At 40.7% G+C, this 18,636-nt stretch overlaps 1 protein-coding gene across 1 annotated transcript in view; it reads left to right on the top strand.

The window, feature by feature from the left end:
* The window catches only part of LOC134674387 (bromodomain-containing protein 1), a 44,725-nt gene that overhangs the window by 13,592 nt on the left and 12,497 nt on the right, over nt 1-18,636 (top strand). Inside the window, exons 11-14 of the mRNA XM_063532457.1 lie at nt 9,347-9,510; nt 9,629-9,852; nt 11,680-11,780; nt 12,165-12,282. Of these exons, the coding sequence (XP_063388527.1) occupies nt 9,347-9,510; nt 9,629-9,852; nt 11,680-11,780; nt 12,165-12,282 (607 nt within the window). The remainder of the gene's footprint in view (nt 1-9,346; nt 9,511-9,628; nt 9,853-11,679; nt 11,781-12,164; nt 12,283-18,636) is intronic.

Here is an 18,636-nt window from a genome sequence, read left to right as displayed (position 1 = left end):
CTAGAAACGCGGGTCCGACTCGCACTTGGCCGGTTTTTTTATAGTAATTGACATCTTTAAAATATTACAAATAACCTGCGATCATATATAACTAAGGATACCGCCTTTAGGAACGTTACCGTTCAAATTCTCGGGCCAAATTAGCACACATACACAATTACGCCTACATTCAAATAAGACGACGCGTTTACAGAGCCTGTAATCAAAGCTGGTAAACAAAATAATAGTCATCTTTATTACACTAATGGTACATAGCTAAGTGTAGATGAAATGCATACAGAGGCGTAGCTAGAGGATATGGCGCCCGGGGCAGGCACCAAATTTGCGCCCCCCCCTCCCCCCCAAACGAAATGAACTAACGAAAGAGTTACTTTTTTACTTATTACTTACAGTTTACTTTTAATTGAGACAAAAAAGTGTTTTTAGTACATCAGTGGCTAACAAGCTTACGACCCACCTGATGGTCCGCGGTCACATGCGCGTTGCCGACCATTTTAAAACTTATACACTTATTTTTTGGAGATCTCCTTAGACTTAAAGGTTCAATATCGCTTGTGAGTTTGGGATCGTAGACTATTCACAGGTACAGCGCGCCTTTGGACTGATTTGAAGGGTCCAAGGTGGCATCCAGATGCTCCTGCCCAAAGGTGACAGCAGTACTCAATAAATGGGATCTGTCTACCCCAGAGTAAAGTATCGCCTCCCTTTATTGAGCACACCGAGTTTTTTTTTGGATACGAGCGCAGCCTACCCAGCAAGGTGGCTACGAAATTATTGGACGTCACTGATGGAGATCTCAACACCGAGGCTCCCAATACTCCCTGACATGGGAAGGCTTGTGCCTTGAAAAATGAGGTTTTCTTAGCCCTAAACGCGCAAAATTGAGTCTTGGTGGGATTGAATTGGACTAGATTGTCCCGATCCCACATCGAAACCTGACACAGGTTTTTCACGACATTCTAGTATCACAGAACGAGCGATGTTATCACGGCATGTCTTATACAGGGTGGTCCAAACCTTGACGTCCATAATTTTTTTAAATTTCTCACGCTGTGGGCTATCAGAATATGTACGTTAGCCGACGTTTCGTAGTTTTCGAATTATGATTTTTATTACTTTTAACGTTTGTTAAGAAATTCTGGGGTGAAGATTTAATTAAAAAAAAAACTATTGAACTTTATTGTTTCTTTTTGTAACATAATCCTTGACCAACGGCGCAGTTGCTAAAACAACAGCATCCTCACTTGGCTGAGTTGAGCTGAGTTCAAGCTTAGATGTTGCCCTTACCTAAATAAATAAAAAATAAATAATGATAAAATACAAGCGATTTCAAGGACTTTTTGTTATTTTAGAAACTGCTAGACCCTAAGTTTTTTTAAAAGGTCAAAAAAGTGATACTTAATAGTCCTAATTTTTCAGAGTCGCCGGTCAAAGGAACTGAGGTGGAAAGCTTCCAAATTAGTAATTCATTAAAAAAGTCCTCTTTTGTTATTTCTACTATTATTTTATGGTGTCACTTCCCCATCGCTATTTCATGTTATATGTGCAAATAGACTAGACAAAAATATTCAAAATCGCTCTCCTTCTTGATGCGACTGGCAAATCATATTACTTTTTGGCAACCGGGTTTTTTAACCTAATTAGACCCTGCTGAATCCGAATTTGCCGGTTGCTCGATCGAAATCTTGACCGGAAGTGAGATATTTGACATTAAAGGTCCCTTTTTTTCGTTTTTCGTAAATAACTCTTAAACGTTGGCGCATAGCAAAAAATGTTCTATTACATAAGTAATTTACATAAAATTGCCTACAAGAAAGATTCAGTACAATTTTTCGCTAGGATCAATATTCAAAGAGATTTCAACGCGGGAAATTTAATTATAATCACTTCTAAGGTCCCGTTTTTTAGGTTTTCGTAAATAACTCATAAACGGTGGCCAATATCAAAAAATGTTGTTAGACTTTAATAATCTACACAAAATTTTGAATAAAAAAGATTCAGTACACTTTTCGCAGGGATCAATATTTAAAAAGATAATAAAGAGGGAAAGTTAATTATAATAAATTCTAAGGTTCCTTGTTTTTATTTTTTCGTTAATAATTTGAAATGTATGACTCATAGCAAAAAAAATCTTATACATAAATAATAAACGTAAAATTTTCTACAAGAAACATTGAGAACACTTTTCGCTAGGATCAATATTTAAAAAGACAAAGCAGCGGGTAAGTTAATTATAATCAATTTTAAAGTCCCTTTTTAGTTTTTTGTAAATAACTCGTAAATGGTGTCCCATAGCAAAATAGGTTTTTAATAACAAATTATCGACATAAAATTTCCTCCAAAAAACATCTAGAACACTTTTCTCTAGGATCAATATTTCAAGCGATATTAAGAGAAGAAAGTTAATTACAATCAGTTCACAGGTCACTTTTTTTTAGTTTTTCGTAAATAACTCGTAAACGGTGGCCCGTTGCAAAACAATATTCTACATAAATACTAAACATAAAATTGTCCACAAAAAAGGTTCTGTACACTTTTTCGCTACGATCAATATTTAAAGAGGTATTAAAGGGGGTAAGTTAATTATATTCAATTTCCAGGTCCCTATTTTTAGGTTTTCGTCTATATAGGTAAGGAACTATTTTATTTTATTTTATTTTAAAAATGTAGACCCAGTAGTTTCGGAGATAAAGGCCAGACCATGCCCCCGATGGTAATTTTTTGTATTTTAATGTTTTATTTTGGGGGGAGGGGCTTTATCTCCGAAACGATTGGGTCTAAAATTTTAGAACTATGCAGTCAAGCGCGAGTCGGGCATTACTTAGTGTTTGAACCAATCCCGACAGGTTTTTTAAACTCGCGTTTCACATATACAAAATACATTGTTAAAAATTGGGTAATGTACGGAACCCTTGCAACGCGAGTCCGACTCGCGCTTGGCCGGTTTATTTTCATTTTGAGGTACGGAACCCTAAAAAGAGAAAAGTGGTCCATATGTTTTTCGTAGAAAATTTTATATCGATTATAGACCTTATTTTGCTATGAGCCTTATTTTACGAGTCATTTACGAAAACCTAAAAATAGGGACCTGAAAATTGATTATAATTAACTTACCCCCCTATAATACCTCTTTGAATATCGATCGTAGCGAAAAAGTGTACAGAACCTTTTTTGTGGACAATTTTATGTTTAGTATTTATGTAGAATATTGTTTTGCAACGGGCCACCGTTTACAAGTTATTTACGAAACTCTAAAAACAAGTGACCTGTGAACTGATTGTAATTAACTTTCTTCCTTTAATATCGCTTGAAATATTGATCCTAGAGAAAAGTGTTCTAGATGTTTATTGGAGGAAATTTTATGTTGATAATTTGTTATTAAAAACCTATTTTGCTATGGGACACCATTTACGAGTTATTTACAAAAAACTAAAAAGGGACTTTAAAATTGATTATAATTAACTTACCCGCTGCTTTGTCTTTTTAAATATTGATCCCAGCGAAAAGTGTTCTACATGTTTCTTGTAGAAAATTTTACGTTTATTATTTATGTATAAGATTTTTTTTGCTATGAGTCATACTTTTCAAATTATTGACGAAAAAATAAAAACAACAACTTTCCCTCTTTATTATCTTTTTAAATATTGATCCCTGCGAAAAGTGTACTGAATCTTTTTTATTCAAAATTTTGTGTAGATTATTAAAGTCTAACAACATTTTTTGATATTGGCCACCGTTTATGAGTTATTTACGAAAACCTAAAAAACGGGACCTTAGAAGTGATTATAATTAAATTTCCCGCGTTGAAATCTCTTTGAATATTGATCCTAGCGAAAAATTATACCGAATGTTTCTTGTAGGTAATTTTATGCAGATTACTTATGTAATAGAACATTTTTTGCTATGCGCCACCGTTTAAGAGTTATTTACGAAAAACGAAAAAAAGGGACCTTTAATGTCAAATATCTCACTTCCGGTCAAGAATTCGATCAAGCAACCGGCAAATTCGGATTCAGCGGGGTCTAATTAGGTTAAAAAACCCGGTTGCCAAAAAGTAATATGCTTTGCCAGTCGAAATCGTTTTTATGAAAAATATGACCAGTCTAAAATACCACGAACATGTATTAGAAGACATAAAAGCAAAGCAAAGCTTCACCCCGGAATTTCTTAACAAAAGTTAAAAGTTAAACTCGTAAACTACGAAAAATCGGCTAATCATGGGGTATATATATTCTGATAACCCACGACGACGATACTAAAAAAAATTTTTGGACATCAAGGTTTGGACCATCCTGTATACAGGTTGGCTAAAAAATAACTGCATTTTCCTTGCCAGGGAGATTTTGGGATTACACCTACTGAGCAAGTCGCGAAAAAAAAATTTGGCTGTGTCCTACATTTTGGCTGGTCCATTTTCTAAGGGAGGTATTTAGCCCATTTTGGCGCCCCCCCCTTGGATGGCGCCCGGGGCACGTGCCCCCTCCAACCCCCCCCTAGTTACGCCTCTGAATGCATATAATGTCAATAACTACCAATCAGCGACATTAATCCGCTAATAACCTTATTGCTGTACGTACTGGCCGCTGAGAGTTCGCGGTTCATATTTGATTAGAATATGACTTGGACAGGGATAGGTTTATGCCATACAGTGAAGAACCAGTCAAATAATTCACGTATAATAATTTAATGCAGATTAAAAGATAACTAGTTAAAATGTTGTTATGACATGACAGACTAACTCAACATAAGTAAATATATCATTGTTGTATAAATGTATTCCGCTATAATAAGTATTTTGTATATTTTATTATCAATCTGCATGGCAGTGCGAAGTCACGTTCAGGTATAGTCTGTCCGTTTTTCTAAGATCAAGTACGCCATAGTAAATGTATGGCGAACTTGATCTTAGAAATAGGACTGGCTATACAGTCTGCAAAATTTACATGGGTACACGAATCGGGTCAAAAATATTTTGAACAGGCGGAGTCACAATAAATCCCCACTTTCAGTTCAGAATATTTTATATGTATATAGCCGGTCAAGCAAGTTTGTCAGTAGAAAAAGGTGCAAAATTAAAATTTTGTATAGGACCACAGCCGTTCGCGCGCTTACATTTTCTAAATTTGCCGCTCTTATAATATTTTAAACTTTCGCGTTTTGAACACATATTAACTCACATTATACGAAACGAAACTGATTTACGTCGGTAAATCAAGGTAATCTATATATATATAAAACAAAGTCGTGTTTGTTCCAGCATCCATAACTCGAGAACGGCTGGACCGATTTTCATGGTTTTTGATTTGTTGGATTAGTCTCGGCCTAGAATAGCAGAATAACTATTAAAAACATTGAAAAAATTTACGAAAACAAAATAATGAAAGAATGATCATTCCCATACAAAATGTTCCTACCAACGTACCTGTCAAACATGATGGCTGTCCTGTCGGTACGGTACACTGGAGTTCCGCAAATTGAAGATTATATTAAATCAAGGGTTTTGAGTCGATAACATAGATCCACAACATTCGAATTATCGCGTATTTAGATTTTAACAATGCTTTTTAAATAACAGAAATCGGAAAGATTGGCGTCATTGCTAGCATAATGTGGACATGACTCCAAACTTGATTAAATAATTAATCATTTAATTAATTTCTTACCTGAGGTTTAATTTTGATTTCTAATCAATAAATAACACAAAGATTTCTTATAATGCAAATTTATTTTTAAAAAATCAGTATGTTTTTCAAATTTTTTGTAGGTACTCATTTTTTTATATCAAAAATATATTTCAGTGCTATTTATTGACTAGAGAACAAAATCAAATCTCAGGTAAAAAAATAATTCAATGATTAATTATTTAATCAAATTTGGAGTCATGTCCACATTATTGCGAGCAATGACACATAAATGACACTAATAGTGTCCCTGTCACAAAAGATTGTCATTGTTGGTTGTCAAGCTTTATAGATGCGTTCAGAAACGGAATATAACTGCCCGACGTCATGAAGCCGTAACAGACTACCGCACCGCGCCCGGCGGTATGGTTTTAACGAACGTACTGCGGGTCTACCGCGAATAGGAGTAAAATTTGCGAACTACGTTGTTCGCGGTAGGTCCTCTGACACACGATTGAAAGTACGCCGGGACACACCAAGTTCGCGGTCCGGTGCGGTAGTCTGTTAAAGCCAGCAATATGCAAACAGTTTTGAACGCAGCCATAAACAAAATGACAACCAACAAATATATACATACTAAATAATAGTACTACCTTACTCTTTGGTACTACCGTAAGTACCATAATGGACACTTCCTACAAAACCGAAGTTTGATAGCGATTCAGGGATGAATCTTGCTATCCCTTTTTAATGTATGGTACTATCCCGTTCGGCTATTTAGGGTTGTCAAAATTCAAGTCATTATCTTATCTGTGGTCGTGCATGCAAAAGGACGTCAAATGGTAGCAACCCTTATAACTGCTCGCAGCAATGCTGAGCCGAACGGAGCCGAGTTTGCCCGAAGTCAGGAGTGTCTCTCCACTGTCTGAGGTGCCAACAGGATTAAAAAAACCAGCCAAGTGCGAGTCGGACTCGCGCACGAAGGGTTCCGTTCCAATACGCAAAAACCATCAAAAATCACGTTTGTTGTATAGGACCTTACTTACATAATTTATGTTATTCTGTTTGTTGTCATAGCGGCAACAGAAATACATCATCTGTGAAAATCTCAGCTGTCTAGCTATCACGGTTCATGAGATACAGCCAGGTGACAGACAGACAGACGGACAGCGAAGTCTTAGTAATAGGGTCCCGTTTTTACCCTTCGGGTACGGAACCCTAAAAAACAGCGTTAAATTTACGTGTCCTGGATGACTGGCTGACTGACTCATCATCATCACGCAGAGCCGAAACTACAATTAATGCTAGAAAGTTGACATCAGTACACCATTACAGGTTATATTTGTAATGTGTACAAGAAATAAGAACAGATTTTGAAGTTAGCACCTCCATTTTATCGGTCATAATCTTACAATCGAATAAAAGGGAATCAGCGAGCAAAATGGAGTATGCAACCACACCACACCACCTGATTTGATCAAACAATTTAATCAGATTGGAGTAAAACTATTCCCGTCTGGACTGGCATTAAGTTAAGCGGTTTAGTTTTAAGTACCCTGATACAATTTATGGTAAATAATAAGCGAATTAATTTAAATGAAATCATTTATTAATATACGTAATCTACCGAATGTAACACAATCTTAAAATACCTACGTTTCAACACTTTCAATAAGTAGATCAGTGTGCACCTACTTTAACGAAACGTATTTTAATATGTATTGAAAATGACCACCGCTTTTCTGGACACATAACTCTGATTCTTATGAATACTCTTGAGATTATTTAGTCTGCCAAGAATAAATTCATTGGTTTCACAGAATTGAACACCTCAATTAGCTTTTGGCGAAGTTCATCGAGGGTAATTAATTCCCGTGCGAAGATCGGGACTTCGAGGGGGCTATGCGACTGGGCCGTTGCGTCCAACTCCAATCCATCTGCCAGGGAACTCTTGGTCTAAATAATATCGCACACTTAGAGTTAACTGTGCTGGTGCACAATCTTGCTGGAAATGGAGGTTCTCCAAATTTTGCTCCTGCACCTTTTGTAGAAAACACGTTTCTCAGGTATTGTTTTATTTAAAAATTTATTGTAAAATCAAAATTTGCGGAAAATCTAATATTCAATTGACAAGTGACAATTACTGATCAAAACACGTTTACTTCATAAATACTGTGACAGGTGATTGATAACCAAAGAGGAAAGTGTTCATTTGAAATTATTTAACCTTCTTTGTTAATTATTATGTTAGGATAACCCGAGGAATAACCATGTGAAGCCTAAAAAAATTGGATGAAACAAAAAAAATTACTTTTAATTATTTTAAAAGCATGAGACTTAATTGAGGGGCTTAATGAAGGGAAGATATATGTAAAACATTCATTTTGTATTACCAATTTGAAGTCACCCTACATGTATAGTAGAGGGACTAATCGATAACAATTTTTTTCAGGCCTGGCTGCAGACGTTCGGAATGTTCATTGTGTTTCCGTACGGAATGACAGGTGGGAACGGGACGTCGCTCTACAAATGCATGGTGCTGTCTCGCTTACACACCATGTCAATCAGTACCTACATAAAATTCCGAGCGTGTGCGGCCAGGCTAATCCGTGACGTGCCAAAAGGAGACATAGTATAGATAGGTGATACGAAGTTCACCGGGTCAGCTAGTTGAATATAATTCGCGTTAGACCCGTCTATAATGTGAGTTAATATGTTTGCCGCTCTTTTCTACTGACGGAAATAGCTTGAGAGAGAACCTACATAAATGTGACAGTTGAGGGTGGATTCAAATGATCAACATTTTCAGATAATGTGTGTATTTGTTAAATTAATTCAGTGAAAGCATGATAGGAAAAATGTATCTACATATAGGAGACCGGGTATGATTATCTCACGGGTTATATCTCATGAATAGAACATATTCTAGATATCTTGCCAGGCATCCACTCAATTTCATGTCTCTCTAATTGGACAGCTTTTTTCCATAGTTCTCTGCGAATAGCATCTTGTGGGAATCTGAATGGAAAGTAATGTAAAATGACAATACCAAATTTGATTATTAATTTGAAATAACTAGGTAGTTTTTTTATAGCTCCATCTCATGAAATAAAAAAGGAAAATACAAATCTGTAAGAAGGAATTTATTACTACATTTATAATTATATAGAAAATACCTAAACCAAACACAAGTTAATAAAATAGTCTACTTCATTTAGCATAACACCATCCCTATTATCCTCGCAATTTAAAAAGTCGTATGTTGTTATGAAAGTCGTATGCAGTTGTTACGTTTTAGCTTAGCACGGTAGTATTGAAAACAAATCGTCATGTTTTTTCCAAATTCTACTGAAGTTATCTGTTTACTACAAGTGAAAAGTGATTCCACTGTCCTTGGTATGAACTAAAATAACTTCTGCACCACTTCACGACACATGAATATATTTTTAATTACAAAAAAACGTTGTTTTTATAAATCAATTTAGCCATTTGTCACTGACTGTCATCTCGGTCGTACTGAGATTGCCAATCGAGCAGTTCGTAAGTACCGCCTATCGCGGGGTAGTTTGCGTTGGGTCATAATTGAGCGGACAGAATACTTCCATGTATAGCATTTCGCTGCAAATAACCAATGACCCGATAGGAGGCGGCCATTTATGTGACAACAACCTGATTTCCATGATGATGCATGCGATTCACGCTAATCTGTAATGTTTTCTATCCAGGTGCCCGACTACAGTACGGTAGTGAAGCACCCGATGGACTTAAGCACCATGGGAAAGAAGTTAGACCGCGGCGCGTACAAAACCGTAGACGATGTGGAGGCCGACTTCACGCTCATGATAGACAACTGCCTCGCCTATAACAACAAGGACACTGTGTTCTACAAGTAAGTGTAACGAAAACACTGCCTTACGCTTTTTATAATCGACTTTATGAATAGTCTTGACGGAAATCAAAGTAGTAAAGAAAAACTTGTGTTATATTGTCGACCTTTTTTTTACCAGGGCCGCAATAAAAATGCGCTCCCAATGCCTGCCGATCTTCCGGCAAGCGCGGCGCGACGTCCGCGCCGCCGGCATGCCGCAGCTCGCCGGCGCCGGCGACGCCGACTCCAGCCCCGAGCGAGAGGCACCGCGCGAGCGGGACAGGGCGCGGTCCACCAGGAGGAGCGTCGACTCGAGGCGGAGCCGGAGCAGGGCTAGTAGCAGCGACAGCGGGAACACTGCCGGTGAGAACTGTGCCCAGACTCCAGCCCCGAGCGAGAGGCACCGCGTGAGCGGGACAGGGCGCGGTCCACCAGGAGGAGCGTCGACTCTAGGCGGAGCCGGAGCAGGGCTAGTAGCAGCGACAGCGGGAACACTGCCGGTGAGAACTGTGCCCAGACTCCAGCCCCGAGCGAGAGGCCCCGCGCGAGCGGGACAGAGCCAGGTCCACCAGGAGGAGCTTCGACTCGAGGCGGAGCCGGAGCAGGGCTAGTAGCAGCGACAGCGGGAACACTGCCGGTGAGAACTGTGCCCAGACTCCAGCCCCGAGCGAGAGGCACCGCGTGAGCGGGACAGGGCGCGGTCCACCAGGAGGAGCGTCGACTCTAGGCGGAGCCGGAGCAGGGCTAGTAGCAGCGACAGCGGGAACACTGCCGGTGAGAACTGTGCCCAGACTCCAGCCCCGAGCGAGAGGCCCCGCGCGAGCGGGACAGAGCCAGGTCCACCAGGAGGAGCTTCGACTCGAGGCGGAGCCGGAGCAGGGCTAGTAGCAGCGACAGCGGGAACACTGCCGGTGAGAACTGTGCCCAGACTCCAGCCCCGAGCGAGAGGCACCGCGCGAGCGGGACAGAGCCAGGTCCACCAGGAGGAGCGTCGACTCGAGGCGGAGCCGGAGCAGGGCTAGTAGCAGCGACAGCGGGAACACTGCCGGTGAGAACTGTGCCCAGACTCCAGCGCCGAGCGAGAGGCACCGCGCGAGCGGGACAGAGCCAGGTCCACCAGGAGGAGCGTCGACTCGAGGCGGAGCCGGAGCAGGGCTAGTAGCAGCGACAGCGGGAACACTGCCGGTGAGAACTGTGCCCAGACCCCAGCCCCGAGCGAGAGGCACCGCGTGAGCGGGACAGGGCGCGGTCCACCAGGAGGAGCGTCGACTCGAGGCGGAGCCGGAGCAGGGCTAGTAGCAGCGACAGCGGGAACACTGCCGGTGAGAACTGTGCCCAGACTCCAGCCCCGAGCGAGAGGCACCGCGTGAGCGGGACAGGGCGCGGTCCACCAGGAGGAGCGTCGACTCGAGGCGGAGCCGGAGCAGGGCTAGCAGCAACGACAGCGGGAACACTGCCGGTGAGAACTGTGCCCAGACTCCAGCCCCGAGCGAGAGGCACCGCGTGAGCGGGACAGGGCGCGGTCCACCAGGAGGAGCGTCGACTCGAGGCGGAGCCGGAGCAGGGCTAGCAGCAACGACAGCGGGAACACTGCCGGTGAGAACTGTGCCCAGACTCCAGCCCCGAGCGAGAGGCACCGCGCGAGCGGGACAGGGCGCGGTCCACCAGGAGGAGCGTCGACTCGAGGCGGAGCCGGAGCAGGGCTAGTAGCAGCGACAGCGGGAACACTGCCGGTGAGAGAGGTTATACAACTATGTGACAGAGCGAAAGGCACGCGCGACAGGGACAGAGCGAGGTCGACCTTGAGGACCAGGGCTAGCAGCAGCGACAGCGGGAACACTGCCGGTGAGTTAACAGCGAAGTTATAGAACTCCAGTGGACAAGCCCTGAACGAGAGCAGAAAAATGCCTTGTGGCGAAGAGAGAGTGGTGAACGAGAGTAGGTAAGTGAACTCCTAGATTTAGCACAAGACGAGCCGAAAGATCTAGAACAGCGACGTATGTTATTGTAGATATGACTGCTCTGACGACACTTTTGTAAAGAATAATGAAAACTGAATCATTTAGGGGGAGGAGGGAAAACAAACACTGGACGACGCGTCTCAGATTTTCTGCCGGTCGGAACCTTACTTTTACAGTTAAGAACTTTAAAGCTTTTACCTAAGAACTAAATCAGAATAACTGGTTTCAGACACGCGAAGCTCGCGCGCCGTGTCGCGAGCGCGCAGCCGCGCCGGCCGCGCCTCGCCGCGCAGGAGCCTCCGCCATGACTCAGATGATGATAACAATACCGTAAGTTTCATGACGCATTCTTGGAATCCATTAAGGATGGTATTCCTCTCCAAAATATTGGTCCAATATCATCGCGTCTCACTCTCTTATTAACCTCTCATGTGCCGTGATTTTTTTTTCTAATATTTTCCTCGTACGCGAATCAGCGCTCCAGCATACGACGGCTTAAGCAAAATGCTTCCGTTAACAGTTCTTGTGTATAATTGAAATCGCGTTATTACTTAGGATTTCTTCAAAGACTGTTGAGATGACCCGACTCAGAAAGTGTAGTAGTTAGCGAGGCCCAACTGGACGGCTCTGTATGTCTAATTTCGTTTTAAATAGAGTTAGAGAGAAACAGTTATTAATATGTACAGAAACGAATGTTTCGGTATGTCCATACAGCGATCCAGCTCGCCGGTGGCGTCGAAGTGTAAAGTGAACGCGAACTGGTGGCGCGGGCGCGGGCGCGGGCGGGGGCGGCGCGGGCGCGGGGGGCGCGGGCGCGGCCGCAGCCTGCCGCGCGCCGGCGACCGGGGTGAGCTCTACACACACACACACACTCCTACAGTCAGCAGCGAACTGGTGGCGCGGGCGCGGCCGGGGGCGCGGGCGGCGCGGGCGCGGGGGGCGCGGGCGCGGCCGCAGCCTGCCGCGCGCTGCCGACCGAGGTCAGCTACACTACACCCTACACCAGCTATTCTCAAACTGTGCTCCGAAAGCCTCATAATCACTTATTTATTTCTTAAGAGCCAACAGGAGTGGTCATTCCTCCATACAAACGTACTCCTCGTTTTCCTCCGTGGTTTTTGAAGCTAAAGCAATGATTTTTTCAACACAGATTAATATTGTCAATATCTGTGTCGGACCGTTTTGCTTTTTTTGATATTTTTGTTTTTTAAGGCGCTAGGGTCCTTCAAAAATGGCCAAAATGGCCTAATTGACTATGCCGCAATGAAAGGCGTGGTATTCAAAACTGATATCAATTAGCCAAAAAAGCAAAACGGTCCGACACAGATAATTTCATAATCATTTAGATTTCCAAATTTGGTTACGATTGGTTAAGTTTTGGAGGAGGAAACAGAGGAGTACGAAACCTCGATTTTTGACATTTTTACGCAGGATTTTTCGCCTTGTTCTTATCGCACTAGTTTTATGGGCCGCTTCTGTTAGCGAGACGGGTATATTTACCTAAAATATATAAAACTCAGCTCCTGTTTCGTCTTAAATGCGGTACAAGAAAGATGTAAAAAACAATTTTTGAACAGCACATATAGAAATATTGAATATTACCTATAACTATGACTACTTATGACCTACCATGCAGCATGCAAAAATAATACAGTCACGATCTTTAAATACTACATTATAAAATATGCGACATCTACTAGATGCCATCTAGTCTAAAAATTCTTTAAATGAGTAAAAAGCGTTTTGTACCAAAAAGTCCAACAAATATTTCCTCTGTGGGTGCTCCGCGAGAAAAAACGAAAAAATCTAAAATCAACTCTTATGCATTGTATATGTCTGGCCCCCAGTTGAATAGTGACGAACGAAAATGTTTAAATGAGGCTCTGTCAAACATTTCACTTTCCATAAGGGTTCCGTCATCAAAACAGTTTGAGAACCGCTGCCCTACACACACACACACACACACACACACACACACACACACACATAATCATATCATGAACAGTGGTACAACTAAAAATGAAATGCTATTGCATTTAATATTCTATCTTTTACCGGTAAGGTTTAAAGTCGAATGGCATTTCATTTTGTTTTGTGTCACTATTCATGATAAGCGTCGATATATACTCGTACCGGAAGACACGATAATGATGACCGAGCCGATAAACTACAGTGTGGTGTACAGTCAGCAGCAGAAGTTGCTAAGCGACCGAAGTGTTCAAAATTACCTAGACACGCTCTAATTCTCTTAACAATAACGTCGCGTCAAGATCATTTTGAACACCTGGCCCGCTTAGCAACTTCTGCTGCTGACTGTACAAACAGCAACACTCTTAACTGTACATCATTGGGCCTTATTACAAAGGGCATAAGGTCCACCGATGGACAATTAGGGAACAATGATTTCATCGCGACGCGCAATCAGGGACCGTTACCGGTATTCTGACTACAGGTTATTATTGAGGTATAACCGGTGTAATTTGAATTTGGGTATTTATATCACTTAAGCTCCGAATAGAGGTATTCGAATACCGGTATTCAATAGTGTTATCGGTTTAGCCAATTGACAACAAATACCACTATTTGATAGTTTACTCCTAAAGCTATTACCGGTAATAAGTAAGTGCCAATACCGGTTGTAGTAGTACCACGATTCGTTCCTTCGCTACTCGTCAAGGACGTTGTCCGGCCCGCTTGTAAAGTTGTAAATACTTAAGATTCGGATCTTAGAATGCCCGTTTTCATGTTGCTGGTGAAATTAGCTGTTAGGTGATGATTTTGACGAATACATTTTTAATAGCGTTCATTTGATTCTTTTAATTGTTTTTTAATTGTTGATTTAATTGTATTTTATTATGTATGTAGTTTATAATCTCAAAGATATGAGCGCTGATTAGACGTGCGCGCCGCCGCCATAAGGAGTACGGGCGCCGCCGCCGCCGCCGGTAGTTTAAAATTCGCGCCGAATATTTTTTTATAAGACAGTATTATGCAGCGTTAAAATATGTAATAGGTTATAGTCCGATAAGAAATAGTTGAAAATTATTGCGGGCGCCACTTCCTACGTAACTCTCACATTTTTGACGTAAAATACTTACTTAAAAATGGCAATAATTACGTACTTACGGAATTTTTCTGGTTATATAATTGAATTTCTACTATTTTATGTCGCACCAACACCATACTAAGTCATTATTTGTCTTATTACAACGTAATGAACCAAATAGATAAAAAAATATTATTACGGATTTTTTTCCTGTGCGTTCATCAAGACATCAAGAGACAGACCCGATTTCATTTAAGAAAGTTCTTACGAAAATATTGATAAAATTACATGCATTATTGTATACCATTGTTCAGATGTTGCTGCATCCTACGATACCCCGCTAAGTTTGATTTAATGTTAATAAAATGACGCCAATGACTGGTAAAATTTTACCACCTACGAGCTATAAACTTTTTGGAAAAATATAAAAATAGTAGGTTTTACTTTAGTTCATAACATAAGTTGACATTATCAGTAAGTGTATTTGTAATTAAAAGCAATTATTCTATATTAATTTTAAAAAAAACATGATATTGACAAAAAAAAAAACCTTATGCATATAAAGTACTGTATATTCGGCAACGTCCAAAATACTAGACGTCTTTTCATTATGCTTTTTATTTACACCGAACCTGGCAACATCCAACATATTTGTCATACCTATGTTTTTTTCGAAACTATTATAAATAGATTTTTTTCATGATTTTTCTACAATAAACAACCACATACCTAATAAGATAATAACACCGAAAAAATGATACTAACACAGTTTTTTAAGATTTTTTTCCCTTGTCGATTTAAGGGTTAAGCATGACTTTTCATTATACGTCTTAGTATTGAAAAGTTGAAAAATTCCACGCCGCCGCCGTGGATTTTTTGGTGGCGCGCCGTTGCCCAATTATTTTCGACCGGCGCGCACGTCTAGCGCCGTCCGATAGGCATTTAGCCGGCGACGGTTCGCCGGTCAAAATTGGTTGGCGGTGGCGGCGAATACAGTGAAGCCGAGAGGGTGATGCAGGTGCTGGGCATCCCTGCGTTTCCATAATTCCGTCCCAGGCGGTGTAATGTCCGTGGAGAGGTCACTCCGCCCACGTCAGCTTCACTGCGTGGATAACAACACGGGAGGTGGCAGTCACCAGTTATAAGTCTTGCATAAATGGGCGTAAGTGCAGACGCTAGGGGTCACTTTCGACAGTAGGAGGGTCCATCGTAGACCCATCGGTTGGTTACCGCCTGCTTTAATCTGGGCAGCCCCCGGACAGTAAGGTACCAATCCGTCCAGTTACCAGTTTGTTCCTTTGAGGTGTAGGGAGCTATAGCTTCAGGCTAGATGACTGGTATCGTAAATCTCCACACCTGGTCCAAATAAGCAGTTAAGGAATATGCCTCGCCAATCCATGCGCATTGCAACATGGAATGTCCGGACTATGAGGACAGGCCTCCCGGACACCTGTGGAGGTTCCGGTTGCGCACATGATCTGCGTAAAACTGCTGTGATCGATGCAGAATTGAGCAGGCTCAACATTTCGGTCTGCGCTCTACAAGAGACTAGATTACCCGACGAAGGCTCATTGCGGGAGTCCTCTTTTACATTCTTTTGGAAGGGAAAAGACTCCGCTGATGTTGGCGAACATGGTGTTGGCTTTGCGGTCCGAAACGATATGCTTAACACCATTGAAACCCCGCGCGGTGTTTCAGAGCGTATAATGGTCTTGCGACTAAATAGCAGCAGCGGATACGTTACTTTGGTTGCTGCTTATGCCCCGACTTTAAAATCATCGGATGAGTCGAAAGACACATTTTATAGCCAGCTGGCCGAGACAGTGAAAACTGTTTCCGGTGGTGACCGCCTTTATATCTTAGGAGACTTTAATGCCCGTGTGGGCCGAGACCACTCCACATGGCCTGGCTGTATTGGTTACCATGGAGTTGGCAAAATTAACGAAAATGGCCAACGTTTACTAGAGTTTTGCTCTGATTACCAACTATGCGTAACCAACACATACTTCAAAGGCAAAGAGTCTCGAAAAGTCTCCTGGAAACACCCTGTTAATGAGATAATTAAATGAGACCTCTTTTTAACTGGCCACTTCACGTTGATAGAGTCTGGCTAACCAAAAATTGTTGACAGATATTTCGTTGTTGTATCACCAATTGTCTATGATTTAAAAAAAAGCTAAAAGTCAGTTGTCAATTTATGTCATTCATTCAAATTGTTTGCGGTTTATAATGGATTTATTTTAAATAATATTAATAATTTCTATACTGAGTGACTAACTGACTATAGTGAGGTTCGCTAACTATTATTTAAGCTCGTAAATAATTACGACAATGTGCGAAGTCGACGTGTAGCGTTGTATAACGAAAAACTGCAATGTTTACAACTCCTAACCAAATATAAATAAATTAGGAGGTTGGTGCTCTATAAATATTTTGATACTTTAAGTATTAGTTCTAACATTTGCGTATTACTTTGATTAAGTACGTGAATTTATTAATGCCTGAATCTCATAAATATGACAAGTGTACAAAGAAACGGATTAACTAAAAGTTCTGAAAAATTTCTATAAAATCTAAATATTGGAACGTAAACATTAGGTGTTTGTCGTTGACTGTACTTTAAATAGTGGTAGAAATTATGTGAGCTGACTTTGAGTGCACGTAAACGTTTATTTAACTTATTTCCTTAGGTACCTTACTTGTACACAGAATATCATAAATATTGTCGAGTATCAAAACTATAATTCTTACTACACAAAGTGTGACCAGCCCAAAATTTTTTGAATTTCCCGCCAAAAATTTAGGTAAAATTTCAGTAGCCAGACTCTAAATGAAATGACACGTTGATGATAATGACATTTAACACAAACAATTGTTGGCAAAACAGAAAGTGTTAAACATCTTGTCAGTTAAATCATAGACAAATATAGTAAGCATAGAGTGCTCACTCCATACATCAGTTTTGGTACCAAAAAGACTATTATTTTCGTAAATGACATTTAGCATCGAGTAGCGGAATTATCAGTACCGCTACTTGATACTAGATGTCTCAAATGTCGCGACTCACGAAAATTGTATTGAACAACTATTTACAACTAATATTAAAGCAGAAGGAGTTGAAAATAAGTTCCAGTTAATCCTTGTTTAATATTCGCTGAAAGTTGTTGAGCATTAGACTTTTCGGTCGGTGCAACATCTATTGTCAAGTAGCAGTACTGATAATTCCGTTACTCGATACTAATGTTGACTACGAAAAGAATAGTATTTTTGTTACCAAAACTGATGTATGGAGTGAGCATGAGCACTCTATGTATTTTTTCTTTATGTGGTTAAATGCACGTAATGATTATTTTTAATTAATTTTATTAATATAATTTTAATTTATTTTTTTGTTCGGTAAATAAAACAAAAATATGATATGAGGAGTTTTCTTGATTTCTATTTAAAGTTAACTGTTTTTATATAAAGTACCATCTCTTAAAATATCGATACCTACAGCTTGGCAAAAAAGAGTAGAAATTAAAAAGTGGCAACACTGTAGTGTCGTCCCTTTCAAACCAATTTATATAAGAAAACGGGACGACACTACAGTGTTGCCACTTTTTAATTTCTACTCTTTTTTGCCAAGCTGTAATTTGTTAGCACCTTATATAAAAGCAATAAATTCCCGATCAAACTAATCTGCATAGCATTTGCAACGACAACGTGTGTAAATATCATCGTTAATGTCAAATTTCTATGAAAATATGACGTTTATATTATAATAACACTCCCTCACTTTGTTCTGTTCAAATCGGTGCAAAGTTAGCTTAGACAGACTCTAGTATCTAACAAGGTCACGCCGATGCCACGGCGATAGCGCAGTGTCGGCAGCGGCGACGCGAAAATTTTGGCGGCGGCGGCGGCGCGAAAATTTTGATGGCGGCGGCGGCGCGCCGGCGCGGCGCTCATATTTCATATGGAAATGTTTTCTGGGGTTAATTCTTTTCATTAATTCATTCATTAACCTCGTGCTTTGAAACGGTCGCAATTTCGAACCACTTGCTACGCTCGTGGTTAAATTATGAAATATTTCGCTTGTACTGCGATCAATATTAGCATGAGGACTTAACAACAACTTTAACCTCTTGTCGCAAAGTT

Source organism: Cydia fagiglandana, chromosome 20, assembly GCF_963556715.1.
Source record: "Cydia fagiglandana chromosome 20, ilCydFagi1.1, whole genome shotgun sequence".
NCBI classification, from domain to species: Eukaryota; Metazoa; Arthropoda; class Insecta; order Lepidoptera; family Tortricidae; genus Cydia; species Cydia fagiglandana.
The sequence above is the reverse complement of the archived record's forward strand: the minus strand, read 5'-3'. Positions and strand labels throughout refer to the sequence as shown.